General features: G+C 37.4%; 1 protein-coding gene across 1 annotated transcript in view; it reads right to left on the bottom strand.

Annotated features, from left to right (window-relative positions):
• The window catches only part of Dscam3 (Down syndrome cell adhesion molecule 3), an 89,468-nt gene that overhangs the window by 32,922 nt on the left and 37,971 nt on the right, over positions 1-18,575 (bottom strand). Inside the window, exons 4-5 of the mRNA XM_064072717.1 lie at positions 10,842-11,013; positions 3,725-3,867 (exon numbers count right to left, since the gene is read on the bottom strand). Of these exons, the coding sequence (XP_063928787.1) occupies positions 3,725-3,867; positions 10,842-11,013 (315 nt within the window). The remainder of the gene's footprint in view (positions 1-3,724; positions 3,868-10,841; positions 11,014-18,575) is intronic.

Raw genomic sequence — 18,575 nt, 5'->3', positions numbered from 1 at the left:
AAGAACAATGTTATCTTTCTCCAGCTCCTACATCCATTATCCTTGAATCCTTCTCCACATCCTCAGTTCGGCGTTTCCTCGGTTTTCCTCTCTTTCCCATTACATTCCATTATATTATCCCTTTGGTAATTTTCTCTTCGTGTGTTCTTTGGATGTGTTCCAACCAAATTAGGATCTTACTATTTATGAAATTTATTGTATTGGTTTTTTCGACGATAAACTTTCAATTGGATTCTTTGAGTTCTCTCGATAACGTCACTTTCACGTCATTGGCGCCTTTTACGGGAGCAGTTGCTCGGGCGCCAACTCCCTATCCGGATGTGCTTTACATTTCACAGCTAATACAATCAGTCTTATCTAAAAAAATTAATATCCCCGCCCACCCACCCCTTCGTCATTGTAGCAAGTAATTTAAATACTGTCACTTTCATTTCGGCAAAGAGAAGAATCCAAGGATTCTTTTGATACCTAAGTTGTACACAATTTATTACTTTCGAGATGTAAGATTTGAACATCTTGTTAACAAACAAATTTTGTAATCCAACCAAATTAGGACCTTGCTATTTATGTAATTTATTGTATTGTTTTTTTCGACGATGAACTTTTGATTATATTGTTTCACGTGATTGGCGCCTTTTACGGGGGCAGTTGCTCGGGCGCCAGCTCCCTCTCCGGATGTGGTTTTTATTCCACAGCTAATAAAATCAATCTTGTGTAAACAAACAGTAGCCCCGCCTACCCACCCCTTCGTCATTGTAACAAGTAATTTAAATACTGTCACTTTCATTTCGGCAAAGAGAAGAATCCAAGGAGTTGTTCTTTGATACCTAAGTTGTACACAATTTATTACTTTCGAGGTGTAAGATTTTAACATCTTGTTAACAAACAAATTTTGTAATCCAACCAAATTATGATCTTACTGTTTATGAAATTTATTATATTGTTTTTTTCGACGATGAACTTTCGATTAGATTCTTTGAGATCGCTTTCACGTGATTGGCGCCTTTTACGGGGGCAGTTGCTCGGGCGCCAGCTCCCTGTCCGGATGTGGTTTTCATTCCACAGCTAATAAAATCAGTCTTGTGTAAACAAGCAGTAGCCCCACCCACCCACCCCTTCGTCATTGTAGCAACTAATTTTAATACTGTCACTTTCATTTCGGCAAAGAGAAGAATCCAAGGAGTTGTTCTTTGATACCTAAGTTGTACACAATTTATTACTTTCGAGGTGTAAGATTTTAACATCTTGTTAACAAACAAATTTTGTAATCCAACCAAATTATGATCTTACTGTTTATGAAATTTATTATATTGTTTTTTTCGACGATGAACTTTCGATTAGATTCTTTGAGATCGCTTTCACGTGATTGGCGCCTTTTACGGGGGCAGTTGCTCGGGCGCCAGCTCCCTGTCCGGATGTGGTTTTCATTCCACAGCTAATAAAATCAGTCTTGTGTAAACAAGCAGAAGCCCCGCCCACCCACCCCTTCATCATTGTAGCAACTAATTTTACTTGTGTCACTTTTATAACGAAGCGAATTTTCGCGGGCCAGAAACCGGGATGTGGCCGAAGAGGGGGATTGCTTCTTGAAGCCTTCGAGAAAGAAGAGGTGTTTTGACTCGCCGCCCCCGAGCGAAAAACCGTACCGCCGTTACCGTTTTTTCTTCGTCCCTTTCCGGGTCGCCGTACCATCCTCGCCCAATTTCCCGTTTCAGGGTCGCCGCCTCCAGGTCCAGGAGGAGCCCATCCTTGTAGTTATTTAAGAATTAGTGGGATTATTATTTTAACCTTTTAACCGTGTAGCTGGTGGCAGGTAATAAACCCGATTTATTGTAAAACATTTCTTTCCATTTTATTTTACAATTATTCTCTTGTTTTCGCGGGCGGTCACCACCTGGATATCTGTATCTCCGGGTTGAGGGCAACCCCGGTACTTCCTCCCCAGGAGAGACCTGGCGCCCGAGCGGCTGCCGCTCCTGACCGAAAGTGCCATCCCCGGTGAAGGTGTCCGCATAGGCCTAGGTCGGCCAGACGTGTTCACATTTCAGCGGCACTAGTCGGCTCGAGGCTTGGTACCGAGGCACGCCGCACCCACGCGTTATCGGCGAAATTCCGTCCCAGCGGACTTTCGTCGCACTTTCATTTCCAAGAGAAGAATGCAAAGAGTTGTTCTGATTGATCCCTATGTTGTATACAATTTATTACTTTCGAAATGTAAGATTTTAAAATCTTGTTAACAAATTTTTGTAGTCTTAAGATTCTCCTATTTGTCGATATAAAATCTACCTTCTGCGACCAATAAGGAAGGGGTGGGTGGGCGAGGCTTCCAACTTTTTTTGTCTTAGATTTGATATTAGAATAAATTATGAATTTGTGTCGTGCTTGACATTTCTTTCGTATATTTTTCACAGAGAAATATTTAACTTTTCCGCCGAAGTTTCTTTATACGTTCAGTCACTCCATCTGTTCGGTAAACGGACTACAATCGGAACTGCGGTATTTAAGGAACTTGCAGCAAAATAATAACTGATGGAATATGTTGATACTGTCTTTCTTTCTAAACCTACCCTTATTATTTCTAAACTTTCTCCAGAATTTGTCTCAAAACTTAAACCCCGCTCGAAAAACCTGCTTCACGTACGTGCTTATCCTTTAAAACCTTTATTCAATAACTTTATTTCCCTATAGACAGATCATCAAAAGTTTGTTATTAGTCGATATGCCGTGAAAGCTAAGTTTAGTGACAAGTTGAGCAATATATGGCAATGAAACAAGTTTTATACCTAGTGTTACACCGGCTACTTTTAGATTTCGAGCTGGTTGCTGTAGCGTTGTCTTTAAAAATGAAAGCTATTATCTCATTTGATTAATGAACATTTTCCACTTGTTTCATTCATTCGGCAATATATTTTTAATCATTTTAAGAATCTCTCAAGCACGTGCCTTAGCCTTTTTACCTGATTACGTCGACAGCCGGAATAAATCCGTGGAGATTAGAAGACTAGACCGAGACTTGTAACTTCTCTTGGGTTTAGAGATATAATAGAAACGGTTAATTTGTAATTCAGTAATATTACGGTCAAATCAAATTACGTGTAGCGCTTGTTACGTTGTCCGAGGAAAATCGCTTAATTTGCAGTCCTAGAGTCACTTTGTACATTAACCTTTTATTCATAATAGTTACTAAGACAATTTCCTTTGAAAAAAAAAAAAACTGGTAAACAGTCCCGCAACAACGTACTTTACTTTACTATCATTTATTACGTATTCATTAATATCGTCAAAGCACTTGCTATGAAAGTGATAATAAAATTGACTCCGCTGTGTATAAAACATTTATTGCTTGTGAATCTTGCGCCAGACTTAAAACAAGCAATTCGTTAATAACGTCCCATCATAAAACGAGTTCAAAAACCTCCGCAGCACGACGTTTCTAAGAAATTAGGAAACCGTTTTCTAAAAACAGCGAGTGAACAGTGAGGAAAATTAGTTTTCTAAACAATTCATTTCACTCCGGCTGTGGGATTTAGATGTATTATTGAAACAACGATGTCGCAGTAGACAATAGACATCTGGCAAACCCACGCCTATAGACAGAAGGCTCTTTCATCCGATTGATCTTGGTCAATATTCTACCAATTCGAACAATCAATACGCGTTCTATCAACGCTAAGCACATACAAGAGGGTTGTAAACAGTAGTAGTGTCAAAAAGGTGCTCTTACCGGCTCTCACATTGACGTCCCTGCTGAGAATAGTCCCGGCTAAGTTGGAAGCTCTGCAACGGTAGACGGTCGAGTGGACGTCCTTTCGATAATCTTCAGCTCTAAAGGGTGGAAAGTACAAAGTCCCATTACCGAGTGATTGTCTGAAAATAAAATACAAAGTCTTAGTCGCGTTGTCTACGCTACAACCAAATCAAGCTCAACGGGGAATTACCGGCGTCCCATTAATGATTCACGAATCTGGTAAACATCGGTTACCGCGCTATGAAATGTTAGTATTAGCGCCTGACCCAACTAATTTACCTATATTATGCATCATAATTATTTACTGTTACTTAACATTATGTACTGCAGTCGGGAATCCAACCGACTGCGCCATTTTTGTTCACGACAAAAAAAAAATTATTCATGGTTGATCCGGACTGTCGCATACTTTATGAATGTTAAATTTCAAAAGAATCTTTCTCTCTGGGGTTGCGAAAAGATCAAATTTGCAGCGGCGATCGTTGTCGAAGATTTCGGTCGTATGTCAGTGGCGCCCTAATGTGTGGAGGTCTTTAATTTAGTAATCGAGCAACATAATCAAAGACACAATAGGCTAGGAACCAGGATAACGCCACTCTCGCGCCGATAAGCTCTAGCAGTGGTCGTTCGCAAAGTTATTTGAATAACGGAACGGAAAACGTTCTTTTCAGCCTAGACTGAGTTTACAGATCCGACGTTGATCTATGGATTCTTTTATTTAGGATTTATGCGATGCGGGAATCGATGCATTGTTACCACGTAATTGATGCCACTTTACGGCTACAAAACTCACGCCCCGTTGTTAGACTCGAGGGAGATAAAGGGTATATCATTATATTAATATTTAACCCAGTTTTCATTACTCATTCTTATTTGCATTAAGCCGGATATCTATTCGAGAAAATCATTACATGGAAGTTAATAATAGATCAACGCCGCTCAAGAGACGACGTAACATTGAAAGGCAGGTCGATTCAATAGAAATTCTTTTATTTCTTTAAACCTCGTCAATTGAATACCGCCAAAATACGATTTTTTACAGGAGGCCTGATGTGTTCGAATGTGTGAAACTTGGTGATTGGAACCATTACTTTTGTGGAGTAATTCGTTTTAGAAGACGGCAGCTCAATATATCAACAAAATTGCAAAAGAGGAAAAGGACAAAGAACTGCGCCGTATCTTCACTCATGCATTTGAGTTTTCAAGATCACTCACTTTTTAGCATCATCAAAACGTCGCCGGATACTGCAAAGGACGTCGCAAGATTATATCCCCAACTGACGATAGATTATTCTTCATTTTACATTGATCCGTCGCATCGAAAACACTTTTTATGGAAAAGTTTCAACTCTTGACGTTCTTTTACATTTCGGATTACTGTGTATTCAATTTACTTTTAGGAGCGTCAGAGCGGCAGAAGCTCACGACTGTATTAAATATGTACGACGACGTAGAACGAAATTATGCACGATTTTACTAAAATTTGTATAATTATTTCTTCATTTACTTATAACTCCGTATTCAAAGTGTCCATTATGAGCTTTTATTTCCACTGTCCAATTATACAATATTTACATTATAATGGGTTTTTCATTATTAACTTTATACTAAATATTTAAGAAGGATCCCTTGTCAGAATTGTGGCGTTTTTGAAGAACTCTGATATTTTATTTATCGTGAATCATGACATAATTACTCGATCTGTTTAATAATTCGTCTATTGTAAGATAATTATTTCCTTTAGTGGTTAACTTACACATATTGTTTTAACTGTAATAATAAAATTGAAACCTAGTTGTTTCCGCTGATGTTTGCAAAATCATTTAGATAAAGTTTATATTACACAAAAGGACTACTTTTCACCTGTCCAGTCCAAACCCTAAACAAACAGATCATAATTACTTTTGTATAATGCTCCTAACCGAGCAGTGAGTTCGTAGTTTTCACGAAAACAACAAACTTTCTGTGCTAATAATGAAATCAGTGTCAGAAAATGATATTTTTAAGAACGCACAAAGTGACTGTAAAATACTTAAAAATTGAGGCTAAAACTACAAGATGCGATTTTATTTCATACTTTGCGTCGTAAACAGGAAAAACATTTCAAAGTAATACCTATCGTAAACTAAGCAAGCATTGAAATACTTCAAATTTCTTTCTTTCGACATAAACAATCGAAGTTAAGCATGTACTCATAACATTTTATTTATACATATGTTATAAACTGAATATAATTATATATGTTATAATTGGAGTTTTCATTTGTTCTTGAAACAAAAGATCTTCTCTGAAACCAAAACAAGGCAGTAATTATTGTATAGAGTCTGACAAATTGATGCTGCATTAGCACAGACACGTCATTAATCATCCCCATGAATATTAAAAATAATTTTGCAAATAAACGCAAGAATTATTTCATGTTGCAGTGGCGCCATTCATATAAATCATAAATCCTTTTTGCAGTGATTACAATCCTACAATTCCATGTACTAAATGGCAATAAAAGCTCCAGCTTAAAAAAATCGATGTTTACCATAAATACCAATAATGATGTGTAATACCCAGATTAAAACCGGATCTGATAATTTTGCCTTGCATTCACGGTCATTTAAATACAATGATGATAAAGCAAAACGCAAAAATTCAAAAACCGACAGATGTTTTGTTCTCAGGCGTGTGGGTGTGTGTTTTATCGTTTCCGTTTTGAGTCCATATTTTTTCGATATCTGCTGACCCGACTAACAGTTTTTGATTTTTCCAATTGCTTTTGTTAAGTTGTGTTCCTGTTTATGAAAATTACTAAAAAGACTTCAAAGCACAAGTCAAATTGGTTCGAACGCAAACAAGAATGAGTGAATTTTTACATATCCATGAAGTTTCTGTCGCCAAGTTCCATAAACATATAGAAATATTGGAAGCTGGCGCAATCCAATTACATTCGACGTATGAGATAAACATGAAATTTTTTATCAAATCATGCAATTTGTGTGGGAAATCGCTGGAAAAAATCCCAAAAATGCATCCACGTATGTTTCAGTAACGCGAAGGGAAAATGAAATTGGAAAAGCGAATTATCCTAGGGAAACAAGGACTTGCTTTTTCGTTGTATATTTTACGTCCTTATCTATTTGAATGCATGATCGAGCAGAGTAGTGTCTGAAAGCGGCGTAATGTCAATCACACGTCCTATATACATACCTTCGTTTCCAGAGTAAACGGATAGTAGCGAATAGACGTTCTAGAATTATTTTATAATAGGCTAAATGGACAGACGGTGTTTCATTCTGAAACTTTAATGGGATGCATTTAACATTTTGAAGCAATATGTGAAACTATGACTGATGATTAATTAACAGAAGTTTTTGTTTCGGAATTTGTGGGGTAATTTATACCCTGCTGCGCCGTGTAGTAGGATGTCACGACACTCGCTTTAATAAACAGTTTTATTAAAGTAACACACTCAATGATTTTGGAAATAGTTGATAAGTTTCTGATTGATCATCTTTTAATCCGTTTAGATAAATTGAAGCACGTTCACCACAGCCATAAATTTGAGCTATGTGATGACAATATTGACCTTTACCAAACGCGACAAATTTATTTCCCCGTTGTTGGTAATGTCGGTGGCTTTTGTACTCCTATATTACGTTATTTTTACAACTTTTTGTAACCTTTCATTAGAAAAATCACAACCACTACGGTATCGTTAAAGTAAGTTTATTATTTTGTTTTGATCGATTGGCGCAGTATCGGTGGGATGTTTTTTTAAAAAAGTGCTTTAGGTTAGATTGTTATTAGCGAGTCGCTAGCTGAGGTGAATATCTGCCTGTTGTAATTTACTTATACATAAAGTTGTTTAACGTAACGGAAAAAGCGAAATAAAACTAGATTTAGCTGATCCGTTAGAAACATCAATCTTTGAATTCTCGATCTGTCTACTGGAGCTTATTCCGGTTTCCGGGTCGGTCCCATACATTTATAATAGACCTGCCAGAGTCCATTATTTATACGGCTCGTTGTGTCACATGTATCCAGTATCGATCATTACAAAGATAGAAACGAATTCAGCACAGAGTTGACATTTGCATTCGGGCAGGTCACGCAAATTCGCAGCGGCTGTTTCAAGTAATTGAAAGCTGGCTGCAACTCGTCCGACCCATACACTAATTAAGTTTTGCCCGTAACAAAATCCATTATACTTGTCAATCATAGTTATGACCGAACGGCCGAAGACTCAGATTCTTGAAAAGTTGAGCCCGCGATTTAATGATCCTTTAAATGGGAACGGAATGACGTCGAGTGTGAAAATTTTAAAGAATGTTAGTTGGATGCGGCTGGAATTTTTGTGTTTATTATGTCGTGTTTGCGGTAGTTCAGTTTTAATGACATTTTCTCCGTTGAATGGAGGCTTTTTTAACTCTTTAGAAAATGGAATAATGAATGAGTTCAGCGACGGGTGAAGTGCCAAAGATATGATGCGACGTGATACAAATCCCTTTTGGAAGATCCGAATAGAATATAGGATATGAAGAGTGACATGATAGCCGCCGAGAACCGAGAGCCTACCTTTATCCCTTTCCCTTTCGACACCAATTAACATAAGACCTTAATTCGCTAAGACGATGAGGCCTTCCAAGTTCGATACTCTAGCGGAGCTCGATTTACTTCCAGGCCTCCTGAGACGCCGTCTTCGCTCGATTCAACTCTCGCTGCCCTTCCACAGATCCACCTTCATCAATTACGCATTACCACAAAACATACTTCAAATTTTTGCCTCCAACTACATTGATTCTTAAATTTTAAAATGCAAATATTGCCAAACAAGCCGCTGCACACATCCACATTAAGAATTTATTTTTAAGGGTGCTTCTTCGCATTATTTATTCACGACGACTCTCGTCGATGTTTCGAACAATTGCATTCTACACGCTCAGTTCGCTCGACGGAATTTTTTAAAATGTTTCAAATATCCATACTCCCCGGCTTTGTAATCAAAATTTGATTACTGATATTTTACGACTAAACTGCCGCTCACTTTAGTATTGATACGCAACAACAAAACCGAATTACGTGAGACTATTTTTTCGCAATTCTTCCAAGCAGTACATATTAAATATACAACACAGACCTTTCGCTATTCACAGTACATGTCGTAAACCAAAGAAAGTAACCAAATGCCTCCGCAGCTCGAGCGCTGGTGAGAAAATTCTTTGAGGCGGACGAAAACTGACACCTGAAAGTAAAGGTGTTTCCTTTAAATTAAGTTCAAAAAACTGACATCCTAAAAATTCTAACCGCAGTACTACATTCAAGGCGACAATAACAATATTAGTATATTAATAATACAAAAAAGGCGAAATTAATAAAAAAAAAATTCGAATTGGGATACCTCAGGTTCCGTTCTAAGGTCCATTCTTTTTTAACATCCGCCAACGAAAGAAAGCGAAACGTAAATTAAATATCAGACATTTAAAAAACAAGGATTATATATATCAAACGCGTAAGCGGTAAAAGTTGACCGCTTACGTTTTTTTTTTATGGTAAATGTCGTATAAAAATAAATTATTGATCAAATGCCGAGCGTAGAAGTCAAATGTACGTAATAAATTCATATGGAGCTGCATTAGCTAATTTTCCGTCCATATTAATTATAACTTTTAAATTAGGGTGATGATCATTTCAAACGCGAGCTGTGTTAAAGTTAAACTCTAATTCTGTAATTGAAGTTTAGTCATATGTAAAAAGTGGGAATTCGTTGTCCTAATTGAAAACTTGAAACGAAACTCCGATATATATTTTTCGGTTAATAAACATCGTTTGTAAAAGTGGTGAGTTTCTTTATTGTTTGTTCTTCAACATTTACAATTTCATCATTCCCTTTATGGTTGAAATAAACTCAATTATTTTTGGGCGTGCACAAAGAAAATCCGTTCATATCTTTTAAACACATGTAAAATTAAAATTAAGTTAAGCTTATTTTATATAAATGTGGAAAGGGCAAGCGATTGAGGCAATTAACAAAATAATGAACTTTTAATTTACAGGCGCTTGATATCAAAGCCTTTATTTCCAAACAGTACTTTTGAAAAGCAAAACGTGATGATTTTATTAAATTTCTATTGTCTCTTTGAAGGTACAAAATTAGAGTATTGCAATCAAGAGAATTTTTTGTTTTGTTTTTAATTAACGTTTTTGACAGCATAGAGAAGTCTGGGAGAAATGTTTTAATTATTTGCCGATAAATGAAAAACAGAGAATGATGTACAACTTTTAAATTAAAACACGGGGCAGATTCCGCTGTCTATATTTGTTTTTAAACAAAAACTGATTCATTAAAAATTTCATCCGTGAATGTTACATTGTCGTTTCATAAATGATGTTACAATTCTGAAGTTTCAGATGGAATTTCTGTACCTAATCGTCTCCTTTTCGAAAAAAGAATCGAGTTGATATAATTATAAGTATATGATGGAGCTTCTGGCTCACGTGCCGGTTCTAGTATAGGTCAACTGAAGTCAAAATGAGCGAGAACCGGAATCCATCATCACATTATTACAAATTTAATATAAGTGAGTCTAGGTATTCAATCAAAATGTTCAATACAGATATATCTACCGTTTGAACGTTTTCTCGTTATTTCCGTACCTGTAGGTTTCAAGAATCTTCTACACGTGTGGCGTTTTTGAACGAATTCCTGGAAGCAACAGACGCCAGAAGGTGAAAACTAGTCACAATAGACTTTTTTCTGAAAAGGATACGATTGGCAATAGTTTCCACGTTCTGGCGACTGTAGCTTCAAGGGATTCCTTCAGAAACGTCACAAATATAACTTTTAACAATTTTTCTCCTTCTTGTTAACGATTTCTGCTAAGAAAACGTCAAATTTGAGCTAAAAATTGATTTTAAAATCGACTTGGTGTGAATTTTTTTTTTTTCAATCAAGATTCTATTCCTGGTGTTTTAATTTTGTTTTATGTCTCTACTATATAAGTTTGTGTCTATCACCATTCGCTGCTGTCGTAAATATCATAGATGAGAGGATTTATTTAGTAAGGTTGCAAATCCCGCCGGGTGTATAAAAGAAATGACATACCTAAGCCCAGGCACGGCGGTGACAGTTTGGCCATCCTGTAGCAACCACTCCACTTGGGGCGTCGGGGATCCGTGTGCTGAGCAGCTGACCTGCGAGCCGCTGGTATTGGAAAATGTGAGGTGAGCAGGAGGCTCGAGCAAGAAGACCGGTCCGTGGCTTTGGCTTGCCGCCCCTGAAACGTGATCGCAATACATCGTAAGCTATCTTTCATATACGTAGCACATCTTTCTGTTTCTACCTCCAAACAGCACGGCCTACGAAATTATCTTGTAGAGAAAAACGTAATCTTGATCACTGTCAGGTCGTGTACGTGACTCACGCGGCCGATTCTTCTGACGGTTTAAAATTTATTTACGGTGTGTTTATTTTTATTTATCGACCGGGGCCGGAGGTCCGGGATTTGACCAGACGTCTCAACCAACTCCCCATTTTTTATTTGATTTTCTCACTTATTATTCCACTAGTTCACGCCCAAGAGAATATAAACATGTGTTCCGTACGGGAGCCCTTCTTGCATGTAAAATATTTGTGTTTACACGTTTCGTAATACCCATCCTGAAAGCTATACGAGCCTGGAATATGATTTCTATTTCCGGAGGTTTTTCGCTAATTCCCTCATTATGCGTTTGTCTTTGTCTCCCGCAACCCTAACTGCGTGCTAAAACATGTTCCGAATTATTATTCGACAACGTCTCTCTAATAATGTCATAAGCAACAAAATTCTAGGCAAAAAAGGTTGCCGCGTTTACATATGCACGGCACGCGAACAACTCATCCTCGCGTTAAAATTTTTACAACGTAATTAACATCAATAACAATCATCGCGAATTTAATACTGCTGAGCCGACATAATTTGACGCGGCTAAGTGAGCAACACCTCCTGATTATCAATTACCGCCAAATTCGAAAAAACGAACGCAGAATAACAAGTAACTTGTGGACAACGCAATTTTGGTGAAGGTGGTGCGGCGTGCTCCAAGCGGTGGCTCAGTCAAGTGGGTATCACTCGCTTGGATCGCAAGTCATCTTTTGCGACATTTAATTGCGTTATTAAACTCAGCGTACGTTGTATTGAAAACGCACTTTTATGGAACGTGTTGGGAGCAAATATTAGTTAATTTGAGTTGGGGAAAACTAAATAAAACAGTGATGTTGAGTGTTATTTATTACGTTCTGAGGCGACAAGCTGTGGCGTGAGGTGAAGCAAACATCGAGACGTCGAGTGCGGAAGCCTTTCAAGCGTATTGAGCAAACCTCTTTGTATATCTAAAGCGTATGTCCGGTGCGAACAACAAACATGTAAAAGGAGGACGAATTCAGAGTCCCGTTGACTTTATATCGTCTCGTCCATCTAATTTAAGTTTTAAAGTGTTGACTCGATAAGTGCATAGTAGGTTAAACTGTAGAAGAACCCTAAGGAAAGATATCTGCTTGCGCAAGTCAATGAATGTGTAAGGTGAGGCCGCACGCTTCCGGCGGTTTATCACCTCCAGCGAATATCGGGAACTCTCTTCAAATGTATTGTAAGGAACAGGAAATCGATAACAGTTTTATCTCATTTACTACGTGATCTACTCAATGATGAAGTAAGGTCTACACTATACCTACTGTAGTCAGCTCAGCGTTTCAAAGACGTTCTAATTTTTACAAACGCTGAATCTCGCAACCCCTTCAACATTACTTTTCATTCCCTCACCTACACAAGGACAAAATTCACAAAAGGCTTTTATCAACAACCTTCACAAAAAACGAACGCCGGAAAAGGATTTTCGACGAAATGAAACGAAGTGATTTATAATTTTAACTTCCTCAATAAGGACATTCAAAACGTTCTTAAAATATATTTCGCCGATTACCAGAATGCATCGTGTTTAAGCACCACACCTATCACTACCCAAAAACGAAAACTTCTAATTTCAAATAATCATAAGAAGATTTAAGATCTAGGGTGCATCTTGGAATCGACTTGAATTGCCCCGATCTGTCACTATTAATCTAACGGCGCAAATTTAGTGCTAGAACTTTGACGATTTAATATTTGATCGGATACTGCCAGCGCTGTCACTCTAAACACACGAGTTATAATCCTATAAATAAACAGATAAACATATTCTTCGCCACTCTTTTCGTATATTCGTAAAATTTTATTAGTGTTATTTAGGCCAAAAATGCTCCCTAGTAAATATCCTCGACAATTTGCAACATACGATTTTGCCGCTTTAAAATTTAACTGTTCGTTTAAGATTCAATAGAGTGGAACGTGTACGGCCCCGTTCTGCGTTTGGCTACCGTCAAGCTTTTTATGTGACAAGTCGGGGGGGTATAACTGTACCCGGCCAGATTGCACACATTAGAAAAATGATAAAATGTACCGAAAGTTCGAGAGATGTTGGTATTCCTGTTTTGTCCCGCGAAGCATCATCTCCATTATGGCAAACTTTTTAACGAAGTTTTGTTGTTGAAATACTTTAAAGGAGGTGTCGATGATGATTATAGATAACGTAATTTATCACCCTGGGGAAAAATCCATTAAGTATCACAAATAAGTTGTCACAATTATTGAATAATGGTGGAATTTTGTGTCTAAAATTTCTAACTCGTGTAAAGGAACATTGTAGCGCGTTTCCACACAAAGTGATCAGGTTCAGCTATATCATTTACATTCAATTATCGGCTTTCAAAACCAAACGTAGGCGCTTATCTGACAACAGAGGAACAGGGTGCCTCGAGCCATCGCAAAGGTAATAATATGAAAGAGCTGATATGTTAGAGATCTGTTTCTTCAAACAACAATGTTTACTTGAAAGTGAAATTCTAATCTTAAATCGAATCATTGCAAGAAACAGAAATAATAAAGCAAATCTATCCTGTTTATTTATTCAATAATTTCAGAGAAAGCGACGCCCGAAGCTTCACCTGTTGGAAGTGCTTGAGAGTTTTTACAAAAGTTAAATTTACTCGTTTCGTGTTTATCTCGTTCCGGTATTTATTTATTCGGCGTAAATCTACTTATTCTCGCCTCCGACAATAACGACACATTTCTTGTTTTCATCAGATACAGGCAATCGCGACAACAATCAATATCTTCCAAGTAGCGGTAACAAAACTCATCAAGAACTGAACAGAGGCCTCTTTGAACTCGATACACGAATTAAAACAAGTAAACTTGTGGCACTTTTAACGTTAATTTTACTACTAAAGCTGCTAGTGCTTTAACTTATATTAAGTCTACGGTGTACTTATGGTGAGCGTACATGCAACCTCAAGGTACTTGTACGAATACAAGACCAACTACAAGCTACTAATAATCAGAAACAAGGAAACTCTCTAAACCAAAGTATAAACATGGAAACGTCTGCACTTTTTCTAAATCAAGTACGCAGAAAAACGAATTAAAAATATCCAGACGGAGACATTAAAACTTCATTTTCAAAGCTTCTGTTGTTTCAGAAAGTGCATTAAATTACATTGTTAATGAGCAAACCAAGTAAAAAATTACATGTAAGCTGATAGAGTAAATGGCGGCGACAAAAACGAGCAGCATTGTGCATTTTTATTTTCAGTGGTTGTGTTCTCAAGCGGATAAAGAGGAAATATCAAAATAACTGATCGCGTCAGCTGCGTGAAAACCACATTTGACGGGAACCGTCGCGCAAAACGCAGCCTGACATACAGGTTTTTGCATATTTTAATAAGGCCACTGACACTGGATTTAGCTAAGAGGAACGTGTTCCTACTCTTTAAATGAATATTTTTGGACAGTTTTGACGTCTCTGGAACAATGATTTAGTTTGCACACTAAAACTTTCAGTCGATTGAGAGTGTGTACGGTGCCGCAAGGGGAAGTGTTTACCCATTATTTCGACTACTGGTGTTGCCCATCAGTAGTGTCTTGGAGACTGGACTTTTCATTACTCCAACTTTCTGTCCATTATTACTGTCCAAATAACGCAGGCTGGACATCAATAGCCACCATATTGCGGCTTTTGTTGTCTGAGCAGTCGAATTTAATTACAGAAAATTACGGCTGAAGAAAGACGTTACAGAGAATGCGAAGAATGTATAGACATGAGGAACCAATAAAAAATCAGTAGGGAAGAGATGGGGGTGAACCATGTTGTTCGAAACGTGTATGGAGAAACACAATCGAGAGGAGGAAATATTTACTTCTATTCTTCTGGCGTTTCTTTGTTAAGTTCTCTGATTTAATGAACTTTTTCCTTTAGTGTTAGGCTAGCAGTTCAAAAATCTGTTTATTTTCTATTGGAGCGTTGCAAATAATTTTGAAGATCTTCACTTCGTCCAGGAATTTCAAACTTTCGTTTGTATTTAGAAAGAAAGTTACCAGCACCTTTTATTTCTGAATAAATTGGGTGGTTCGGGCAGAAAATTACGTGAGACGAATGTTGGAGTTGATTTAATCAAATATTAAAAACTATGTAACTTTGTGGACGATGTTATCAGTGTTAGAAAGAAAGGAATGTATTTAATTGTTTTTTTGGGTATGAAAAGAGTGTCTTAACCAAAGTAGGTGCAATTTAACAGGCAGTAAAACCAGAATGGAGAATATAATTGTCTTTAATTAGTGCAAATTTATTTGGTTCGCGACAAAGAGTTCTTTGGAGAGTGTTTCGCGAGGTTTTTCAGCGATTTGGTCTCTCCTGTAATTTAAGATAATAAGCTTTTAGGTGCGTATTTATTTATGTGTTTGAGTCAATTAGGAACGCATTCAAGTGAAAATTATTTGGTAAAAAATTTAATAAAGAGGAAGGAATTCGCTGCAGGGATGATTGAATTTTTTATATTCATTGGCTTTGTAAACGCGTAAATGGTGATAACTTGAGAGAATGAAAAATGTTGCGTAAGAGTATTAAAATAACAGCGAGAGTTATTTGTGTGTGTGTTTGATCACAGCTCAATCTCACTTCGGGCCTCCCCACTAAACTGATGCTAATCTCATTAACTTCTGGAGTTATATACAAACATTGACTTGGTGTTCTGCAATCACATTAAATTCAAAATTCCTCGGAACAAACATCTGTTTGGGAACTAAGTTACATTTAGAATCAATTTTAAAGTGATATTTACTCTAGGAAATGAAATTTGTACTAACGTCAATTGAAGTTCCTGGTTTATTTTAATTACCTCTTCGTTAAGTGTGTACCAATTTGGTGGTGGTAAGAAAGTATCCAGATTCGAGATTTGCGGCAAGAGATGAAGTGAGATAAGTCGGAATTAAAACAATCAACGCTCCTTTCCGGCTCATCACGGGCTTAAAAATTCCCAAACTTCTATACATAAATTTGGTGAGAATAATATGATAAACCCATTTGTCAAGTCGTGTTTTAAAATGCATAGATTTTTTCGGTGGGGTGTTTTCATTAAAGAAAGCGTGCTTCAACCGCCTCCGGCAACTCATAAAGTCCGTTTCTCACATTCTTTAGTGCCTAATTACCACTGCGGCTTACACTACGTCCGGGATTTTGTAATATGATCCATAGGTGATACAAAAGATGAATGGTTTCAAACCCTCTATCGTTATCGGCGAATGTGTATGTGTGCTCGGTTATCACAATAGCGATAACAACCGCTTATTAAGCTGCCAACATCCAGCTCTATCCGCACCACCGGCCAAGCACAATTATCTCTTTGACTGCAGATAGTTGTTCAAAAATATCACTGGAAATATCTGCCACAATGACGGATCTTCCGGTCAGAATACCATACTTGACCCTATTGTTAAAAGTCTCGACGTAGTTCGAGCTTCAACCCCTCATTCTTCAACACTATTTCTTTGTATACAAAGCTGACACTTTTTCTTCGAGATGCACGAGAGTGAATTGAACCTAACGGCGCGATTCAGGCTACATCTTTTCAACGTCCACACCGGGAGAGCGGTAATAGGGACCGATCCGTGCTTTTTTACTCCCCGTGGGGACACAAATGGAACTTATTTTAATTATCTTTTAGATTTAGACCCATCGGAAAAACCGGAACGTTTATATTTCTTACATGTTCGCTGCCTACTTTTCCGGTTGACGTTTGTCTCGCGCGTTTTCAGGATACTTCCACGTCTCCCTCGTGCACGACAACTTAGAAACACCCAAAACCCTAATTTACAAACTCGTTTTTCCGAAAACTGTTCCAACTCTGTGATAAACCTATCGTCGTCTGGCAAATTTAAGCACCGCTTGAGGCCTAACAAATACAAGTATTGCGCATTTCACAACCATCCGAAATTCTTCTCTCGTTATTAATACGAGAAGCAAATAACGCAATTAAAAAAATCACGCACTCCATCTGTTCGATAAACGGAGTACCGATACCCCAGTCCGCGACCACGACATACCTAACATTTATAAAAATCGCTCTTAATCAGAATCCTCCATATCGACGAGCAGAACTTACGTGCCAAACACTTCGTTCTCCTGAATCGTTCATTGTTTGTTCTCAGTTAATTCACTTACGTGAAAAAAACGTGTTGTTACCACCCTTGCAGCGAGTCCTAGATTTAAAACAGGTACGCAAAGAAGACAAACAAAACTTTCCCAGAGATGTTGAGGTGAGACGACACTTTACGATCGCGTTTACACCACCCTTGTCTGGAATATTTTCCGACACACTGCGCTTGGATAAAATTGGAAAAAATTGTATCTAAAAAGAAGATAATAATAATCTTTTGAGCCGAACCGGTAAATTAAATCAACGGTTTTTTGGAAGACTGGCAACAATGATACACACAAAAAGTGCGTGAACTACAAATAGATCATTTAATACATGACTCGTTTCTTAAGCACTCGCTCCGCTCGTGCCTAAATGAACTCGAGGTTGCAACACGCATACAGACTTTTTGTTTATAATCTTTACAAAAATGTATTAAAAAGCAATAACATTGTTATTTCTGCAAATCGGTTGTCTGAAAGCAATCTGTGGCTTGGTTGTTTGATAAATTTCTTTTTAATCTTAGGGCGGTTTATTTCTTTGGATTAAAAATTGATTGCGACATCGAAATAAGGGCTTTATTTTTCCACAGTATAATCCGAGATTATAATTCAGGCGAAAAGATATTAAGCTTCAAGCGAGCTAAAAAAAACGAAATCCTATCTCTTGATTCTTGTATTAGTATGGTGATCAATTTCATTGGGGAGTGACTACGTTTGCAGCAGCGTAGGATAAGAATTATATAAATATGCTCCGTACGTTGATTCTTGCATTATTTTTTCTACACAGACAATTTCCATGTGCGCCATCTCCCTCAGTTACCCCTAGTTACATCAATACACCTCTTCCAATAAAAAATTTAATTTTAATTCAGTGATGTTTTTGCGCCGACATTACTCGTCATTTTGTCGGTGTACTAAAAATTTGTGAGGAGTAGAGTGCTGTGATGAATTGATTACAGGCATGTAATTTTTTTCTATGTACTTAAGTGTTAATTCAAAAACACACTTTAGCCAGTAAATCTAGCAATAAAAGTTTTTTACTAAATTACCTGATTTGCTACGTTAGATCTCACGGAAAAAAAATGTCGTAATATCATTTTAAAATCGTTATCAGATTTCGATTTACTCCAACAGGTCTTTTAAAAGCATTTTTGTGAAATGGATGCATAATCAATAATTCCGTACGCTTCAAAATCACGTTGATGAAGTTCGTTTGTCCTTCTGGTTACTTTTAAACTTTTTGTGCAAACACCTATCTAAAAAATCAGCCGCACTGACTGCAATTTACAGT

The sequence above is a fragment of the Zophobas morio genome, unplaced genomic scaffold (genome assembly GCF_036711695.1).
Source record: "Zophobas morio isolate AGI-343-1 ecotype UQ-CSIRO unplaced genomic scaffold, CSIRO_AGI_Zmor_V1 ptg000044l, whole genome shotgun sequence".
Classification (NCBI taxonomy): Eukaryota; Metazoa; Arthropoda; class Insecta; order Coleoptera; family Tenebrionidae; genus Zophobas; species Zophobas morio.
This window is presented reverse-complemented; position numbering and strand designations above follow the sequence as displayed.